At 49.4% G+C, this 19,952-nt stretch overlaps 1 protein-coding gene across 1 annotated transcript in view; it reads left to right on the top strand.

Moving 5' to 3' along the window:
* The window catches only part of RHPN1 (rhophilin Rho GTPase binding protein 1), a 47,492-nt gene that overhangs the window by 18,500 nt on the left and 9,040 nt on the right, over positions 1–19,952 (top strand). Inside the window, exons 5-7 of the mRNA XM_089664897.1 lie at positions 1,129–1,248; positions 14,374–14,568; positions 17,408–17,484. Coding sequence (XP_089521023.1) covers positions 1,129–1,248; positions 14,374–14,568; positions 17,408–17,484 — 392 coding nt within the window. The remainder of the gene's footprint in view (positions 1–1,128; positions 1,249–14,373; positions 14,569–17,407; positions 17,485–19,952) is intronic.

The following is a 19,952-nucleotide window of genomic DNA, read 5'->3' on the forward strand; positions in this document are numbered from 1 at the left end:
TTCCGAGGAGCCCATCCAGCAGTGTGAGGTTCCAAGGGGCCCCTCCAGCAGTGTGAGGTTCGTAAGGGGCCCCTCCAGCAGTGCAAGGCTCGTAAGGGGCCCCTCCAGCAGTGTGAGGCTCGTAAGGGGCCCCTCCAGCAGTGTGAGGCTCGTAAGGGGCCCCTTCAGCAGTGTGAGGCTCGTAAGGGGCCCCTTCAGCAGTGTGAGGCTCGTAAGGGGCCCCTTCAGCAGTGTGAGGCTCGTAAGGGGCCCCTCCAGCAGTGTGAGGCTCGTAAGGGGCCCCTTCAGCAGTGTGAGGCTATGAGGGGCCCCTACAGCAATGTAAGGCTCCAAAGGGCCCCTACAGCAATGTAAGACTCCTAAGGGTCCCCTACAGCAATGTGAGGTTCTAAGGGGCCCCTTCAGCAGTGTGAGGCTCTGCGGTGTGCAATTCAATTGCGGCGGAGGGCACAACCGTAGTGCAAAACCACTCCGTATTGAATGGCTGCACACAGGTATATGTGTAAATGCGCGCGGGTGTAAATCCCTGGATTTAAAAAAATATATTTTTAAAAAAATTTCATATATATTCTGTAATATATAAAAACCGCATTTCAACATTAATTTATTAATATACTTTTTAACATTTTGTTTAAATATATTCTTCAGATTTTTTTTTAACATAAAAGTCATTTTAACATATTTTTACTTATATTTGTAAATGTATTCCAATATAACAAACTTAGAAAAAAAACTTTTTTTTTTTTTTTTCAAAATTTTCAATTGTTTTTGGTTTGTTTATCAAAAAATCAAAAACCCCCCAAGGTGATTAAATACCACCAAAAGAAAGCTCTATCTGTCTCAAAAAAATGATAAAAATTTCATACGGGTACAGTGTTGCATGACCGCGCAATTGTCATTCAAAGTGTGAGAGCTGAAGATTGGGCTGGACAGGAAAGGGTGGGAAGTGCGCGGCAGGCGAGGGGTTAATATAGGCACGTGTGGATGCACAAAGCTATGAAGAATCTTTCACAAATAGCCAATCACTGTAGACTTACAATAAATCTGCATTATTCTTACTTTTTTTGTTCCGTCGGCAGAAATTTTTTATTTTTTTTTTAATTTTCTTTTTTTTTCTTTTAATTGCAGCCTCGGCCGGACTGGAATTGGTGGAACACGAGAAAGTTCTCCTGCAGTTCCACACCTCTCCGCCAGAGGGCCCCTCCATCAGCTCGCTGCTGCAAGACCAAGAGGAGCGCAGAAAGCTAGGTGACAAGCCCTCCCCCGCCCTGATCCCCACCCCCCCTCCTCCTTCCATCAGGACTGAGCCTGGCTGTGATTTGCACAGATACCGCACCGCATTCCTCTGCCAATCACATGTGATTTGTGTGCGGTGCGATCGGAGATGTACATTTTGTATGGTTGTAATCGCACCGCACCAAAAATGTGCTGAACCCTTTTTTTGGTCTGCATTAGAATCGGATTGCACGGGAATTCACACCTATGCAATCCAATTCTGCACATTGCACTGCGTTTTGCGGACCGCTTTCGGGGTGTTGTTAACATACACACCCGCATCGGTTCGCATGAATGGGGTGCAATTCTGATGCGGTGTGCAATTCTGCGCCGCATCAGTGTTAATCCGGGCTGAGGGGTCTTGAGAGGAGTACTAAGGCAGGGTGCTGTGAGGAGTTCAGGAATCTATGTACAGCCCCCTGCTGGCCCACCCACCAGCAACGATCTGCCTGCATTGCATAGAGAAGCACAGAGACCCAATTATATCACTAGGTCTAATCTTAGATCTGTAATAAAAACAGAAGGGTTTATTTAACCACTTCCTGTCCTGCCGTTGTATATATTATTATTATACAGTATTTATATAGCGCCTAAGGGTATGCTCAGCGCTGTACAATAGCGGGGGGGGGGGGGGACAGAACATGAGACAAGACAGTAACAATACACGAGGGGTTCGAGGGCCCTGCTCTTTCGAGCTTACAATCTAGGAGGGAGGGGAAGGTGGTACAGGAGGAGATGGCTGTAGGGGATGGAGCGGTGGGAGGAGTGGAAGAGGTCAGTTGTTAGGTGAGGGTGGGGTTGGCTTCCCTGAAGAGGAGGGTTTTCAGGGTGCGCCTAAAGGTGAGGAGGGTGGATGACAGTCTGATGGATTGGGGTAGAGCGTTCCAGAGGATGGGGGAAGTCCTGGAGAATTCCTGCAGTCGGGCGTGGGAGGAGGAGACCAGGGAGCTACAGAGTAGGAGGTCCTGTGAGGAGCGGAGGGCACGGGTAGGGTAGTATTTGGGTATCAGGTCGGTTAGGTAGTTTGGGGCGGCATTGTGAATGGCTTTGTAGGTCAGACTTAGCAGTTTGAATTTGATGCGTTGGGCAATCGGGAGCCAGTGAAGGGATTGGCAGAGGGGGGAGGCGGATGTGGAGCGGTTGGTGAGGTGGATGAGTCTAGCCGCTGAGTTCAGGATAGACTGGAGTGGGGATAGCGTTCGTTTGGGTAGGCCGGTGAGAAGGGAGTTGCAGTAGTCCAGGCGTGAGATGATGAGGGAGGGTACAAGTTGTTTGGTGGTGTCTGGGGTGAGGAATGTGCTTATCTTGGAGATGTTGCGGAGGTGGAGCCTGCAAGATCTAGATAGCAGTTGGATGTGGGAGAGGTGGGAGTCCAGGGTGACACCCAGGACTTTGGCGTGTGGGGTGGGAGAGATGGTGGCGTTGTTAGTAGTGATGGAGAGGATGGGGGGGGGGGGAAGACCAGGAGCTCGGTTTTGGATAGGTTAAGTTTGAGGAAATGGAGCGACATCCAGTCTGATATGTCGTTCAGTAGGTGTGTGATGCGGGCGGAGAGTGAGGGGGTGAGGTGGGGGGTGGAGAGGTAAATTTGTGTGTCGTTGGCATAGAGGTGATAATTGAAGCCATGGGAGTGAATGAGTTTGCCAAGGGAGGAGGTGTAGATGGAGAAGAGGGGACCGGAGGACAGAGCCTTGGGGGACTCCAACAGAGAGGGGGAGGGAGGGGGAGGTGGCAGTGTTGTAGGTGACGCTGAAGGAGAGTTGGGATAGGTAGGAGGAGAACCAGGAGAGAGCAGCGTCCTTGATGCCAAGGGAGAGTAGTTTGGTAAGGAGGAGGGGGTGGTCAACAGTGTCGAAGGCCGCGGAGAGGTCGAGGAGCAGGAGGACAGAGTAATGGCCATTAGCTTTGGCGGTTAGCAGGTCGTTGGTGATTTTAAGTAGGGCGGTTTCGGTGGAGTGTAGGCGACGGAAGCCAGACTGTAGAGGATCAAGGAGGTTGTTATCAGTGAGGTGGGCGCTTAGGCGATTGTAGGCCAGGCGCTCAAGGAGCTTGGAAGTGAAGGGCAGCAGGGAGATGGGTCTAAGGTTGTTCAGGTTAGTGGGGTCAAGGGAGGGTTTTTTGAGTATGGGGGTGATGTGTGTGTGTGTGTGCTTTAGAGGGGAGGGGAAGGTGCCAGTGGAGAGGGAGAGATTGAAGATGTGGGTGAGGGAGCGATTGATGGAGGGGGGGTGACTGGAGGAGCTGTGAGGGGATGGGGTCCAGGGGGCAGGTGGTGAAGAGGGCTTCAGTGAAGACCTTAGAGACCTCCTCGGGGGTAGTTGGGCTGAAGGAGCAGAGTGTTGGGAGGTGATGGTGTGCGGGGCGTTGTGTATAGTGGGGGGTAGTGCGGCTATGAGGTTGGAGGAGGGGAGGGTTGAGGGGTTGGAGGAGGGCGGGAGGCTGGGTGGAGAGGTGGATTGTGAGTTGACAATGTCCTTACGGATTGCGTCAATCTTGTTTCGGAAGTGAGTGGCAATCTCGTGGGTGGTGAGTGAGGTGCTGGGTGGAGGTGGGGGGGGGGGGGAGAGAGCAGGGATTTGAAAGTGGAGAAGAGCTGGCGAGGACAGGTGGAGAGGGTGTTGATGAGGGTTACGAAATAGGCTTGCTTGGCGGCGTGGAGGGAGGAGGTGTAGGTGAGGAAGGCGGCTTTGTAGAGGGAGAACGCCGGACGGTGGCAGTGCAGGGGCGGGTGGCTGTTTATAAACGGCCTCCCCGCCCCCCTTCATCACCCCCCACAAGTAGTACAGTGTCACTGTGGTGACACTGTACTGCTAGGGTGAAAGTATGTAAAAAAACAAAAAACAAAAACGCCCATAAAGAATATAAAAATGTAAAAAAGTTTAAAAATGATAATTTTTTTGTGTTAAACTAATTTTGGGTTACTTATATTTTTAGTAAAAAAAAAAAAAAAACGTAATAAATTTTGGCCAAGATTGATGATGAAATATTATTTATTTGCAAAATTTCATAAGAAAAACATTTTTTTTCCCCCCCCCCCCCCAAATTTTTGGACATTTTCATTTACATAGCAAAAAATAAAAATCCCAGCGGTGAATAAATACCACCAAAATAAAGCTTTATCTGTCTCAAAAAGAAGCAAAAAAATTCATATAGGTACAGTGTTGCATGACCGCGCAATTGTCATTCAAAGTATGATAGCGCTGAAAGCTGAAAATTGGCCTGGACTGGAAGGGGGGGGGAAAGTGTCCGGACAGGAAGGGGGGGAAAGTGTCCGGACAGGAAGGGGGGGAAAGTGTCCGGACAGGAAGGGGGGGAAAGTGTCCGGACAGGAAGGGGGGGAAAGTGTCCGGACAGGAAGGGGGGGAAAGTGTCCGGACTGGAAGAGGGTAAAAGTGTCCGGACTGGAAGAGGGTAAAAGTGTCCGGACTGGAAGGGGGGGAAAGTGTCCGGACTGGAAGGGGGGGAAAGTGTCCGGACTGGAAGGGGGGGAAAGTGTCCGGACTGGAAGGGGGGAAAGTGTCCGGACAGGAAGGGGGGGAAAGTGTCCGGACAGGAAGGGGGGGAAAGTGTCCGGACAGGAAGGGGGGGGGGGGGGGGAAGTGTCCGGACCGGAAGGGGGGGGGGGGGGAAGTGTCCGGACCGGAAGGGGGGGGGGGGAAGTGTCCGGACCGGAAGGGGGGGGGGGGGGGAAGTGTCCGGACCGGAAGGGGGGGGGTGGGGGGAAGTGTCCGGACCGGAAGGGGGGGGGGGGGGGGAAGTGTCCGGACTGGAAGTGGTTAAAAATTTTGCTAGCGTCCTGACAAAGGGAGGATCTGAGGGAAGTCCAAATATAAGCAGAGTCGCCCCTGAATGCTGCACCTCCTGACCCTTGAAGGGGTTTTGGATGCCGGGAGGCGGGGCCGGGTTGTAGATCACATGGCGGTCACATGATCGGAAAGCTCCCCATCACAAGTAGCGATCGGGAGCTTTCTGTCGGGTGCCGGTACATTTGGGTACTCAGATGTGCAGCCTCTCGGCGGGGGGGCTGTGGGTGCAAACAGGTTCAACTTCAGCAAAGAAACCTGCAAAGCTTGATTTTGCAAATTCTGACTTCTGCTCATACAGTCTGACATATGAAGATCGCAGCGCTTGTTGGATTACATGGAGAGTCAGAACAGCAGAAGATGGTGACCGCATTGTATGGAAACATCAAGGGGAGCACAGTGGCTGAGTGGTCAGCACCCCCCCCTCCCCCTCCCCCCAGGCTGTACTCGGGTCGTTGGTTTGATTCCCAGCCACGGCACCACCTGCCTGTAGTTTGCACGTTCTCCCTGTGCCTGCGTGGGTTTCCTCTGGGTTAGGGAAGGACCTTAGATTGTACACCCCTTGAGGGTTAGGGACTGATGTGAATGTAATATATGTGTGTGTGCACAGTACCTAATAATAATAAATAAATCAAGGAGGTTATTTACTAAAACTAGAGGGTGCAAAATCTGGTGCAGCTCTGCAGAGAAACCGATCAGCTTCCAGGTTTTATTGTCAAAGCTTAAAGTCCGGGGAGAGCGGATATAGTGAATGCGGGGTCCGGGGAGAGCGGATATAGTGAATGCGGGGTCCGGGGAGAGCGGATATAGTGAATGCGGGGTCCGGGGAGAGCGGATATAGTGAATGCGGGGTCCGGGGAGAGCGGATATAGTGAATGCGGGGTCCGGGGAGAGCGGATATAGGGAATGCGGGGTCCGGGGAGAGCGGATATAGGGAATGCGGGGTCCGGGGAGAGCGGATATGGCGAATGCGGGGTCCGGGGAGAGCGGATATGGCGAATGCGGGGTCCGGGGAGAGCGCATATGGCGAATGCGGGGTCCGGGGAGAGCGCATATGGTGAATGCGGGTCCTCAGCTGAACAAGCTGAGGTGAGAAGCTGATTGGCTCCCATGCACAGCTGCATCAGATTCTGAGTGCTCCGGTGTTCGTAAATCCCCCCCCCCCCCCGGGATGAGACTCCGGTCGTACTTTTCGGTTCCAATGATGCAATTCTGGAACTTCAGATGGTGTGCTTTGTACTGCCGCTCACACGCTGCCATCTACTGGCTTTTCTGCGCATTACAGTTTTTAAAATCATTCCATTTTTAAAGTCGTTCCAAGTAGACTTTTTTCGATAACATGGCAAGTCAAAGACAATATGGTGTGACTCTTGCAATACTACAGCACAGCAGCGCCCCTAAATCATAGTATAAATAAATGCCCTTCAGTGACTTCATACACATGGAACTGTACTACAATGCACCTCCCTCAGTAGCATCCTTAACTGTATCAGTAAAGTGTATAAATTAATGACGCATAATATTTCAACTATAACAATCTCTGTGCAATATGGTGCCTAAATATGGGGCAATATTGGGGTCGTTGCTTTAAATCCCAGCCACAGCACTACCCGCATGGAGTTTGCATGTTCTCCCTGTGCCTGTTTGGGTTTCCTCTGGGTTCTCCATTTTCCTCCCACACTCCAAAGACATGCTGGGAGGTTAATTGGTTTCTATCTAAAATTGGCCATAGTATGTGTATGTATGAGTGTGAGTTGGGGACCTTAGATTGTACGCCCCTTGAGGGTGGAACACTGATCGCTGTACAGAACCTCTCTGTGAGATCCCGATTCATGTGATCACTGATTGGCCAATCAGTGATCACATGGACAGTAGTACACACAATGTCTCTTCCTGACATTTCTTACTACTTGTGAAATCTGTGAATGATCACATGGTACAGGGCTATTCACAACAGCCTTGTACCATGTGACAAGCTGTGACCAATCACAGCTCTCACAGTATTTCTCAATGGCTGCAGGAATGCAGCCAGAGAGGAGAAATTATTGCTTTTACACCCATAAAGGCTGCAAAAGCAATCAGTGTAACAAAAGAGAAAAAAAATATTCATCACCCCCCACAAGTAGTACTGCTAGGGTGACCGTATGTTAAAAAAAAAAAATATCAAATGTACAAAAAAAAAAAATTAAAAAAAAAAGGTTAAAAAAAAAAACCCCAAATTAGTTTATAACCAAAAATAATTTTTTAAACTAAAAAGATGGCTGAATACATTTTGGCCAAGATTTATGAAGAAAGATTATTTATTTGAAAAAAAAAAAAGTGTTCTTATAAAATTTTGCAAACTGTTTGGATGTTTTCATTTATATAGCAAAAAAATAAAAATCCCAGCGGTGAATAAATACCACCAAAATAAAGTTTTATCTATCTCAAAAAAATGCTAAAAAATGTATATGGGTACAGTGTTGCATGACCGCGCAATTGTCATTCAAAGTGTGATAGCGCTGAAAGCTGAAAATTGGCCTGGACAGGAAGGGGGGGGGGGAAGTGTCTGGACTGGAAGGGGGGGAAAGTGTCTGGACTGGAAGGGGGGGAAAGTGTCTGGACTGGAAGGGGGGAAAGTGTCTGGACTGGAAGGGGGGGAAAGTGTCTGGACTGGAAGGGGGGGAAAGTGTCTGGACTGGAAGGGGGGGAAAGTGTCTGGACTGGAAGGGGGGGAAAGTGTCTGGACTGGAAGGGGGGGAAAGTGTCTGGACTGGAAGGGGGGGAAAGTGTCTGGACTGGAAGGGGGGGAAAGTGTCTGGACTGGAAGGGGGGGAAAGTGTCTGGACTGGAAGGGGGGGAAAGTGTCTGGACTGGAAGGGGGGGAAGGCGTCCGGACTGGAAGGGGATGAAAGCGTCCGGACTGGAAGGGGGAAAAGCGTCCGGACCGGAAGGGGGTGAAAGCGTCCGGACTGGAAGTGGTTAAAGGATAAGTTCACCTTTTTACAAAAAATAATAAATGCACATTTTTTTTTTTGCAGGTAAGAAATGTGCATTTATTATTTTTTGTTTCTGGAGCCTGGAAAGCATTGAACCGGTGATGAGCAGATTATGGGTGCCACGCAGGTCTCCTGCAGAACTGTCAGTATATCTGCTTGTCTGTACGGGATGTATGAGCAAGCAGATCTAGTCACAGGAACCCACCAGGAGACCCGAGCGACCAGCCATCGGACGCACCGGAACTGGCTTTGTTCGGCTTTTCTTTTATTGTAAACCGGAAGCGATGACCTGACGTCACTTCCGGTTTACTCAGAAACATTCGGCTCCATTTTTAAAAATCTGAAATCATTCAAAAACACAGGAGCCAGTTAACCTACCAGCATGTCTTTGGCGCATGGGAGGAAACCGGAGTACCCGGAGGAATCCCACACAGGCACGGGGAGAACATGCAAACTCCAGGCAGGTGGTGCCATGGTTGGGATTCGAACCAGCGACCCTAATACTGTCTGGCAGAAGTGCTAACCATTTAGCCACTGTGCTGCCCTTAGGTTCCACAGTGAGTATAACAAGTATGCTTTACTGCATCTACAGACTGATTGTACTGTTGGGGGTTTAGTAACACTTTGTATGTTAGGGAGAGATTACACTGTATTATTTTACTAGGGGATGTGCTGGTTTTTATTGCTTTACAGAGAGATAAAAACCAGCACGTCCCTGCTGACAGGAGAGAGGTCTGTGTTGTTTACACTCACCGATCTCTCAGCATGTCAGCTGCCCTGCCGATCAGAGTCCCAGCTATGAGTTGCTGGCCGGAACCCAGTGATTGACACCTTGGTGAGCGAATGACAGCTCGGGTAGGGTGGTCCGCGCGCCCCCTACCCAGAAATGCAGAATCTCATATATAGATATATCTATGAGAGAGAGAGATAATATGTATGTTTGTGATTTTGCGCAGTAAAACTGCTACAGGGCGGTCGGCAAGCGGTTAAATGTGTTGGGAGGGTGATCCCATTAAACGAATACTCCCACTACCCCAATGAGATGTTTATGGTGCCCTCATGCTATATTAAAGGAGAACTCCACTGAGTGCAGTAATTTATATCCCTTAATCTAAAGGGGTACTCAGAATCACAAATTACTGATAAAACTGCAACTAAAAGCACTAAAACTAGTAATTGGTTATGAAACCATTTTAGATCTATGTTAACATTTGGACCCCCAGGGGTCAATGTCTCCAGTTCGTAGATTCATCTTGTTTCATTCCGTGATATTTCTGGTTTCATGTTAGTTCCCCTCCAATGGCTTTTAATCCCATCAATGCCATAAAAGGTCATACCCCTGGGATCTTTACCATGGTAGCCTCTAAAATGCCTGGATAGGCTATATATTTTAAAGAAAACCTTTCTTTATATTATTGATATCCTCACCTGTTCTGGTAGCCAGGGATCTAGTTGTCCTCCCCACGTATTGAAGTCCACACAGAAACTCCATAACATAGGTTACATGTGTGCTGCCACAAGTTTGGTTGTATACTTTTTCTTGGTAACATTAAACATAGTAAAGAAAGGAAAAAGATTCCGGTTTATGACTAATTTTACATGGCATGCATCCCGTGCATTTAAAAAATCCTTTTTGATCCAGAAAGATCACCTTATTTAGGGGCTGGGCTATGACATTATAAACTAATTTATTCCTGAGATTCGGACATTTCCTATATATACCGTATTTTTCGCTCCATAAGACGCACTTTTTTTCCCCCCAAAAAAGGGGGGGAAAGGTCAGTGCGTCTTATGGAGCGGCCGGTCCGGTATTTCCACCGCGGCCGTGTCAGAATACCGGGCCGGCCGCTCAGCTCTGCAGCGGGACCTTATGGAGATGACTGCTGACCTTTGGGGAGGTGGGGAGCGGGTACCTGAATTTGACAGATACCCGCTCTTACTTCCGCAGAGTTTTTGTTTGATCTTACCTGTTCCTCTATCCAGCAGCGCGCTGTCTTCCCGGCTTCTGTAGTGTGGGCACTGGGCATGACAGCCGGGTGCCAAGTGCGCATGCGCAAGAAGCGGTGCTTTTTGTGAATGGTAAGGCGGTACCTGGGACACATGACAGATCCCAGAAGCCGCCGGACCAATCACAAAGCGCAAGTGCTTCTCGCTCATGCGCACTGGGCACCCGGCTGTCATGCCGAGCGCCATTAGAAGCCGGGAAGACAGCGCGCGGCTGGATAGAGGAACAGGTAAGATGAAAGAACAACTCCGCGGAAGTAAGAGCGGGTACCTGTCAAATTCAGGTACCCGCTCCCCACCTCCCCAAAGGTCAGCAGTCATCTGTACTGTCCGCAGTCTCTGCTCATCCCCGTGCTGTCCGCAGTCTCTGCTCATCCCCGTGCTGTCCGCAGTCTCTGCTCATCCCCGTGCTGTCCGCAGTCTCTGCTCATCCCCGTGCTGTCCGCAGTCTCTGGTCTTCCCCGTGCTGTCCGCAGTCTCTGGTCATCCCCGTGCTGTCCGCAGTCTCTGGTCATCCCCGTGCTGTCCGCAGTCTCTGGTCATCCCCGTGCTGTCCGCAGTCTCTGGTCATCCCCGTGCTGTCCGCAGTCTCTGGTCATCCCCGTGCTGTCCGCAGTCTCTGGTCATCCCCGTGCTGTCCGCAGTCTCTGGTCATCCCCGTGCTGTCCGCAGTCTCTGGTCATCCCCGTGCTGTCCGCAGTCTCTGGTCATCCCCGTGCTGTCCGCAGTCTCTGGTCATCTCCTGTACTATGTCCGCAGTCTCTGGTCATCTCCTGTACTATGTCCGCAGTCTCTGGTCATCTCCTGTACTGTGTCCGCAGTCTCTGGTCATCTCCTGTACTGTGTCCGCAGTCTCTGGTCATCTCCTGTACTGTGTCCGCAGTCTCTGGTCATCTCCTGTACTGTGTCCGCAGTCTCTGGTCATCTCCTGTACTGTGTCCGCAGTCTCTGGTCATCCCCGTGCTGTCCGCAGTCTCTGGTCATCCCCGTGCTGTCCGCAGTCTCTGGTCATCCCCGTGCTGTCCGCAGTCTCTGGTCATCTCCTGTACTATGTCCGCAGTCTCTGGTCATCTCCTGTACTATGTCCGCAGTCTCTGGTCATCTCCTGTACTGTGTCCGCAGTCTCTGGTCATCTCCTGTACTGTGTCCGCAGTCTCTGGTCATCTCCTGTACTGTGTCCGCAGTCTCTGGTCATCTCCTGTACTGTGTCCGCAGTCTCTGGTCATCTCCTGTACTGTGTCCGCAGTCTCTGGTCATCTCCTGTACTGTGTCCGCAGTCTCTGGTCATCCCTGTGCTGTCTGCAGTCTCTGGTCATCTCCTGTACTGTGTCTGCAGTCCATTTGTTCAGAATTTTTTTTTCCTGTTTTCTGCCTCTAAAACCTAGGTGTGTCTTATGGAGCGAAAAATACGGTACATTTAGGTGTATTAGGCAGTAGGTTGGATAAGATCGTGTCCCTCTAGTATGGGCGAGTGTCTTCTGACAATGTATCCGATATCTGTATATTGCCCGATTAAATTCTGTGCAGAAAGCTGCATCAAACTTGGTAGTTTTCTGATTTACTCCATCAATTGATCCCTGTTCATTAAACCCACTTTCCTCTTTACCTCCCTCAGCATGGGTATGTTACCTATCCATTTTGGATGGTGACAGCTTGATGTGGGTATATACCCGTTTCTGTCAGTCTTTTTGAAAATGGTCCCAGTACATACCCTGTCCCCTTCTTTAAAAAAAATAAAAAATTCCAGGTCAAGGAAATGGATACTATTATTGCTCCATTGTCCCGAAAAGGAGATATTATTCCGGTTGATATAGTATAAATTATACTCTGGAAAAAGACGATGTGGTTGTTTCAAGGAGCACAATGCGATGATACCTGAACAAAAGTGAGCTGCATGGCTGAGTTGCCAGAAAGAAGCCTTTACTGCGCCCATGCCACAAAAAAGCCCGGTGAGGTGTGTCAAGGTGTTGTCGGGCAGATTGTAACTGGGCTTCTTTGTAGCATTGGTGCACTAAAGGCTTCTTTCTGGCAATATGTCGCAGATTACATTTTGGCATAAATTTATGAGGAAATTTAGATTTTTTTTTTTTTTTTTTTTTTATTGGACTTGTTTAACTAATTGCCAACCGCAGATAGTCGAATAACAGCTGGACTGCGGCCGGCCAGTTCTGGGTGGACATCATATGACGTCCTACCAGAATGCGCTCTCCTGTGCGCCCCCGGCGATCTCCGTGATGTGGTAAAGGCCAATCACAGCGGCCTTTTACCCCGTGATCAGCCGTGTCCAATGACACGCTGATCACAGGGTAATGCAGTTGCCGGTTCTCGGCTGCACTTTCCTCACGCAATGCTGAGAACCTGCAGTTGTCAGAGCAGGGATCGGCACTGATGATCAGTGCCCTTATGAGTGCCGCCCACCAGTGCCGCCCACCAGTGCTGCCAGTCAGTGCTGCCAGTCAGTGCTGCCAGTCAGTGCTGCCTATTAGTACCCATCATCAGTGCCGCTTATCAGTGCTGCCTCATCAATGCACATCAGTGAAGGAGAAAAATTTACCTGTCTGCAAAATTTTATAATAGAAACAAAGAAACTTTTTTTTTTAAAAATTTTTTGCAATTTTTTTGCTTCCAGCACAAAAAGTAAAGTGCCCAGCGGCGAGTAAATACCACCAAAAGAAATCTCTATTTATGAGAAAAAAATTATAAAAATTTCATATGGGTACAATCTTGCATGACTGCGCAATTGTCATTCAAAGTGCGACAGCGCTGAAAGCTGAAAATTGGCCTGGGCAGGAAGGGGGTATAAGTGCCCGGTAGGTGAGGGGTTAATAGCAAAAAGATCAAAATCATGTTTTTTTTTTTTTTTTTTCTCAAATTTATTTATTTATTTATTTTTTATAGCGCAAAAAATAAAAGTTGCAGAGGGGGTCAAATGCCACAGAAAGAAAGCTCACATCGTGGGGAAAAATTGACTTAAATTTCATTTGGGTGCAGCGTTGCATGACGGCACAATTGTCCGTTAAAGTAACGCAGCGCCGTATTGCAAAAAATTGCCTGGTCAGGATGGGGGGTAAATTCTCTGGAGGGCGAGGGGTTAAAAAGCCACAGATTTGGCTTTAATTGTCATTGTACCCCATGTGTGTCCCCTTGTGTGTCTGTACCAAGGCCAAACATTCCGGGGGGAGGAGACTTCTGATCCAGGGGGCGAAGACTTCTGATCCGGGCCATTTGGGGGATTTCTGTTATTAGGATTTTAAAACGAGACAATCTCTGATAATAAATGGCTTCCTATCATCACTATCCTTCAATAAAAGACGTTTTTTTTGTCATGATCCGTCACATTTTCAATATCAATGCTAAAATTTCACCATTTCAACCGGGGGAGGGAAACTTTTTGGCTGAGAATATTAGTAAATTGGGTGGATTTTCCATCCTCAGCACAACAGCCGTATTTGTTGGATCAAATTGACAATTTGCTGATAAGTGTCGCTGCCTCAAGGAAGTCGTGTAATTGAGGGTTCTGCCTTCTGATAATATTTATACTTCGACCTTTACAAACCCAATTCTAACTATTACTGAATGTCACGTCTGTGCTTTCCAGCCAAGTCTTTGTATCATTGCACAGAGATTTACCCCTGACGTCCCGCCTCCCCTTCAGTCTTGCACAGGTGTTCCGTCTCCTCCCCTTCAGTCTTGCACAGGTGTTCCGTCTCCTCCCCTTCAGTCTTGCACAGGTGTTCCGGCCCCTCCCCTTCAGTCTTGCACAGGTGTACCGGCTCCTCCCCTCCAGTCTTGCGCAGGTGTACCGGCTCCTCCCCTCCAGTCTTGCGCAGGTGTACCGGCTCCTCCCCTCCAGTCTTGCGCAGGTGTACCGGCTCCTCCCCTCCAGTCTTGCGCAGGTGTACCGGCTCCTCCCCTCCAGTCTTGCGCAGGTGTACCGGCTCCTCCCCTCCAGTCTTGCGCAGGTGTACCGGCTCCTCCCCTCCAGTCTTGCGCAGGTGTACCGGCTCCTCCCCTCCACTCTTGCACAGGTGTACTGGCTCCTCCCCTGGACTGGAATGGCTTCCTGTGATGTCACCGCACACTGGGAGATTCTCACAGTGTGCATTAGAAGCTGCAGCCATTCAGAGAGAGCTCCGCCTCATTTCCTGGCTGGAGGACGTCCAGCATCCACCATGGTGCCGTCCTCCAGTTTCTTGATGCACTACATGTACAATGTATTCCAGTGTGGAGGGTGATGGGAATATCTGTATGTCTCTATAGACTGTCTTGTTGTGGGGAGATCTCTCATGTCGGCTCCTCTGATCTGCCCGCAGGTAAGGCGCACCTGAAGAAGGCGCTCATGAAACACGAAGAGGCGATGAGAATCCACGGCCTGTGTAAGATCCTTCGTAAGATGGACATCCTGCAGGAAGTGCTGGCCCTGGCACACAAACGTTCGCTCAGTAAATACTCCGACATCGACCACGAGGAGGATTTCTTCGAGACGGGAGAGGCTCCTGACATCCAGCGTAAGAGCGGCTTTTCTGAAAAGCATTTCATGTGTTAGATGAGGATAACCTCTTCTCTGGTTGTGTCACTGGGAACCGAGCACTGGGGGGCCCCGCGGGAACCGAGCACTGGGGGGCCCCGCGGGAACCGAGCACTGGGGGTGCCACTGGGAACCGAGCACTGGGGGGGCCACTGGGAACCGAGCACTGGGGGGGCCCGCTGGGAACCGAGCACGGGGGGGGGGGCCCGCTGGGAACCGAGCACTGGGGGGGGGGGCCCGCTGGGGACGGAGCACTGGGGGGGGGGCCCGCTGGGGACGGAGCACTGGGGGGGGGGCCCGCTGGGGACGGAGCACTGGGGGGGCCCGCTGGGAAACGAGCACTGGGGGGGGGGCCCGCTGGGAACCGAGCACTGGAGGGGGGGCGCTGGGAACCGAGCTGTGGGGGGGGGGGGCCGCTGGGAACCGAGCACCGGGGGGGGCACTGGGGGTAAGCCAAGGACACTTTTAATCTTGCAGTACTGGGATTAGTCCTCACCCACCAAGATTCAGTCTGCATGGAGTTTGTATGTTCTTCCCTTGTATGTGTGGGTGTCCCGCTACATTGCAGTATAAACTGGGAGGCTATTTGGCATCTGGCCTAATGTGCCCCTAATGAAGACATTGTACAAGTGCAAGCTCCTGGGCCAAGTAATATGTCAGAGCTATATAAATGTATAATAATGTGTGACTGTGGGGGAGGGGACATTAGAGTGTAAGCTCCTCAGTGCACAGGACTGCAGAATACGTTGGAGTCCTCTAGGGCTTTATGAAGGGCAGTGTCCCGGTCTTTGTCCCATACTAGTTGAACAGTGAATGGTCTGGGTGGGCACCTAGAAGGACTGACAGGAACAACACTCTGGGGAGTCCTCTCCAGTACCAAATATTTTTTCATGTACTGTCACCAGTCAGTGTCCCTGATTACCGCTACACCAGCTATATTGTGACGCTGTGCTGCACTGGTGACAGTAAAAAATTGAGAAAACTTTTATTTTATTTTCCAAAGTTTTTTGTCATAAATTACAACTTTGAAAAACTCTCCATGCCTCTTATGAAATACCTCCGACTGTCTACTTTGCAAAAAGGGGGTCATTTGTGGGATATCTGTACTGTTCTGACATTTGGGGGATATCTGTACTGTCCTGACATTTGGGGGATATCTGTACTGTCCTGACATTTGGGGGATATCTGTACTGTCCTGACATTTGGGGGATATCTGTACTGTCCTGACATTTGGGGGATATCTGTACTGTCCTGACATTTGAGGGATATCTGTACTGTCCTGACATTTGGGGGATATCTGTACTGTCCTGACATTTGGGGGATATCTGTACTGTCCTGACATTTGGGGGATATCTGTACTGTTCTGACATTTGGGGGATATCTGTACGTTCTGACATTTGGGGATATCTGTACCGTCCTGACATTTGGGGGGATATCTGTACCGTCCTGACATTGGGGGATATCTGTACTATTCTGACATTTGGGGGATATCTGTACTGTCCTGACATTTGGGGGATATCTGTACTATTCTGACATTTGGGGGATATCTGTACTGTCCTGACATTTGGGGGATATCTGTACCGTCCTGACAGTTGGGGGGGGGATATCTGTACCGTCCTGACAGTTGGGGGAGGGGGGGGATATCTGTACCGTCCTGACAGTTGGGGGGGGATATCTGTACCGTCCTGACAGTTGGGGGAGGGGGGGGGATATCTGTACCGTCCTGACAGTTGGGGGGGGATATCTGTACCGTCCTGACAGTTGGGGGGGATATCTGTACCGTCCTGACAGTTGGGGGGGATATCTGTACCGTCCTGACAGTTGGGGGGGATATCTGTACCGTCCTGACATTTGGGGGATATCTGTACCGTCCTGACATTTGGGGGATATCTGTACCGTCCTGACATTTGGGGGATATCTGTACCGTCCTGACATTTGGGGGATATCTGTACTGTCCTGACATTTGGGGATATCTGTACTGTCCTGACATTCTTGGACCTCAAGAAATTAGATTGGCTGTCAGTACTTCAGGATTGATCAATATTCAGATCTATACCATAGTTTGTGAACTCTATAACTTTCCTACAAACTAAATAACACATCCTAATTTGGGTTATTTTCACCACAAAAATGTAGCAGAATACATCTCGGCCTAATTTATGAAGAACAATTATTTATTTGCAAAATTTTACAACAGAAATTAATGTGGTTTTTTTTTTTTGGTTTTGTTTTGTTTTTTCAAAATGTTCAGTCTTTCTTTCGTTAATTAGCAAAAAATAAAAAAAAACGGTGGCGATTAAACAAAAAAAAAGGTCAAGTATCTGCCTGCTCGTCCTTAAATAAATACATATGCCAAAAGACCCCCCCCCCCCCCCAGTGGGACTTTATTGCAGCAATGAAGGGTCATACATATATCCAAAGAGACATGATAGTAAAAAAGAGACATTTCTCTGACAGTGTTCTTACAAAGGAACTCTTAATTCAAAGAAAGAACCACACAAAGGAGAAAAAACCTGACGCGTTTCAATCATTCCACATTTTAGATCTAAAATTTTAAATACCACCAAAAGAAAGCTCTAGTTGTGTGAACAAAATGATAAAATGTTAGTTTGGGTACAGCGTTGCATGACCGCGCAATTGCCATTCAAAGTATGAGAAAGCTGAAAATTGGCCTGGGCAGGAAGGGGGTGACAGTGCCGGGTATTGACGTGGTTAATACAAGAAGTGTGTGTGGGGGGAAAATATAAAAAAAAAAAAATATATATATTTATATAGAACCTCATTTTCCTATAATAACCGCCTCTCCTCTGTTTTTGTAGCAAAAACCCAACAGAAGCCAGAGATAAAGAATCCCATCTTCTCCAAGGTGAAGGTGACAGACATCTTCCATCGGTTGGTAAGTGACACCAGACCAGAAAGGATTTCCACAGCAGAACTGTGGTCCGCACTCCCCCCTGGCAGTACTCGGGTTCAAATCCCAACCACGGCACCACCTACCTGGAGTTTGCATGTTCTCCCTGTGCCTTTCCTTGACACTTCCCTTTTCGGAAAGGGTCAAGAACTTTTTTCCCTTCGAGTCTGGTATGGCTTTTGAGGGAAACCCCCACAACAAAATTTAGCACAGTGGCTAAATGGTTAGCACTTCCACTTGGCAGTACTCGGGTCGTTGGTTCAAATCCCAACCACGGCACCACCTTCTTAAAGGTTGCATGTTCTCCCTGTGCCTGTGTGGTTTCCTCCGGGTGTTACTCCGGTTTTCTCCCACACTCCAAAGACATCCTGGGAGGGCTCCTGTCTAAATTGTCCCTATTATGTGTATGTATGAATGTGAGTTAGGGACCTTAGATTGTAGGCTCCTCGGGGGCGGGGACTGATGTGAATGTACAATATATATGTAAAGTGCTGTGTACATTGAAGGCGATATATAAGTACCTGAAATAAATAAATAAGGAGTTAATCCTCCGCATTGTGTAAAAAGGCTGTTTGATCCAGTCTTCTCTGATCCTCCCTTTCTTCCAGTGTCCCCCTCTTATCTCCTGACATATTGTGTGGAGTCGCTCTGCACATGCTCAGTTTAGTGTGTATTGCTAGATAGGGTTTTTTTTTTTTTTTTTTAAATAACTGCAATAAAACCCTATCTTATATGGGGCCTGCGAAGGGAACAGGATAAATCCCGTCCTTCATTGTGACCTGCTTAGTACTGCTTGTGGTGGCGCTCGAAGGAGAGGAGCCTCTTCCCTTCACCCTTCACCTTCCCCCTTTCAGATGGGATATCAGGGTGTCCATATACCAATGTAGAAAGGGTACACCATGTGTAAATGAAAGGGCCGACGCCCTCCCAACCAGCCCCAACAGCCAAAAAGTAAGGATGTCTCCACCTCCACTGATGCATTCCGCCCCACCCACCCACCGGGTCTTAGTCATTCCGCCCCACCCACCCACCGGGTTCTTAGTCATTCCGCCCCACCCACCCACCGGGTTCTTAGTCATTCCGCCCCACCCACCCCACCCACTGGGTCTTAGTCATTCCACCCCACCCACCCACCTGGTTCTAGTCATTCCGCCCCACCCACCCACCTGGTTCTTAGTCATTCCGCCCCACCCACCCACCGGGTCCTTAGTCATTCCGCCCCACCCACCGGGTCTTAGTCATTCCGCCCCACCCACCCCACCCACCGGTTCTTAGTCATTCCGCCCCACCCACCCACCGGGTTCTTAGTCAGTCCGCCCCACCCACCCACCTGGTTCTTAGTCATTCCGCCCCACCCACCCACCTGGTTCTTAGTCATTCCGCCCCACCCACCCACCGGGTCTTAGTCATTCCGCCCCACCCACCGGGTCTTAGTCATTCCGCCCCACCCACCCCACCCACCGGTTCTTAGTCATTCCGCCCCACCCACCCACCCACCGGGTCTTAGTCATTCCGCCCCACCCACCCACCGGGTCTTAGTCATTCCGCCCCACCCACCGGGTCTTAGTCATTCCGGGTCCACCCACCCACCCACCGGGTCTTAGTCATTCCGCCCCACCCACCCACCCACCGGGTCTTAGTCATTCCGCCCCACCCACCCACCGGGTCTTAGTCATTTCGCCCCACCCACCGGGTCTTAGTCATTCCGCCCCACCCACCCACCGGGTCTTAGTCATTTCGCCCCACCCAACGGGTCTTTTTGCGCTATAAAAAAAAAAAAAAAAAAAAAGACCAGCAATATTTTTTACTTTTTGCTATTAACCACTTATCCCCCTAAGGGTTCCCCCCCATAACCCCCCCCCCCCCCCCAACTGACCAGATCATTTTTTGCGATACGGCGCTGCCTTATTTTAACTGACAATTGCACAGTCATGCAATGCTGCACCTCAATGAAATTTACGTCCCCCCAAGAATTGAGCTTTCTTTCAGTGGTATTTGATCACCTCTTCGGTTTTTATTATTTGCGCTATAAAAATTTAAAAAAAAAAAAGCCAGCAATTTTCAGAAAAAACAAACTTTTTTTTTTTTTTACTTTTTGCTATTATCCACTTACCCTCCTGAGGATTTCCCCGCCTTCCTGACCAGGCCATTCTTTGTGACACAGCACTGCGTTACTTTAACTGACATTTGAGCTTTCTTTCGGTGGTATTTGATCAGCTCTGCTGGGTTGTTGTTTTTTTTTTTTTTTTTTTTTTTTTTAATAGTGCAAAAAATAAAGACCAGCAATTTTGAGGAAAAAAAAACAATGTTTTTTCAACTTTTTGCTATTAATCACTTACCCTCCTGAGGATTCCCCCCCCCCCCCTTCCTGACCAGGCCCTTTTTTGCGATACAGTGCTGCATGACCGCACAATTGTCAGTTAAAACAATTCAACGCTGCACCCACATTAACT

This window comes from Staurois parvus, unplaced genomic scaffold (assembly GCF_062004578.1).
Source record: "Staurois parvus isolate SC_StPar_1 unplaced genomic scaffold, SC_StPar_1.0 ptg002092l, whole genome shotgun sequence".
NCBI lineage: Eukaryota > Metazoa > Chordata > Amphibia > Anura > Ranidae > Staurois > Staurois parvus.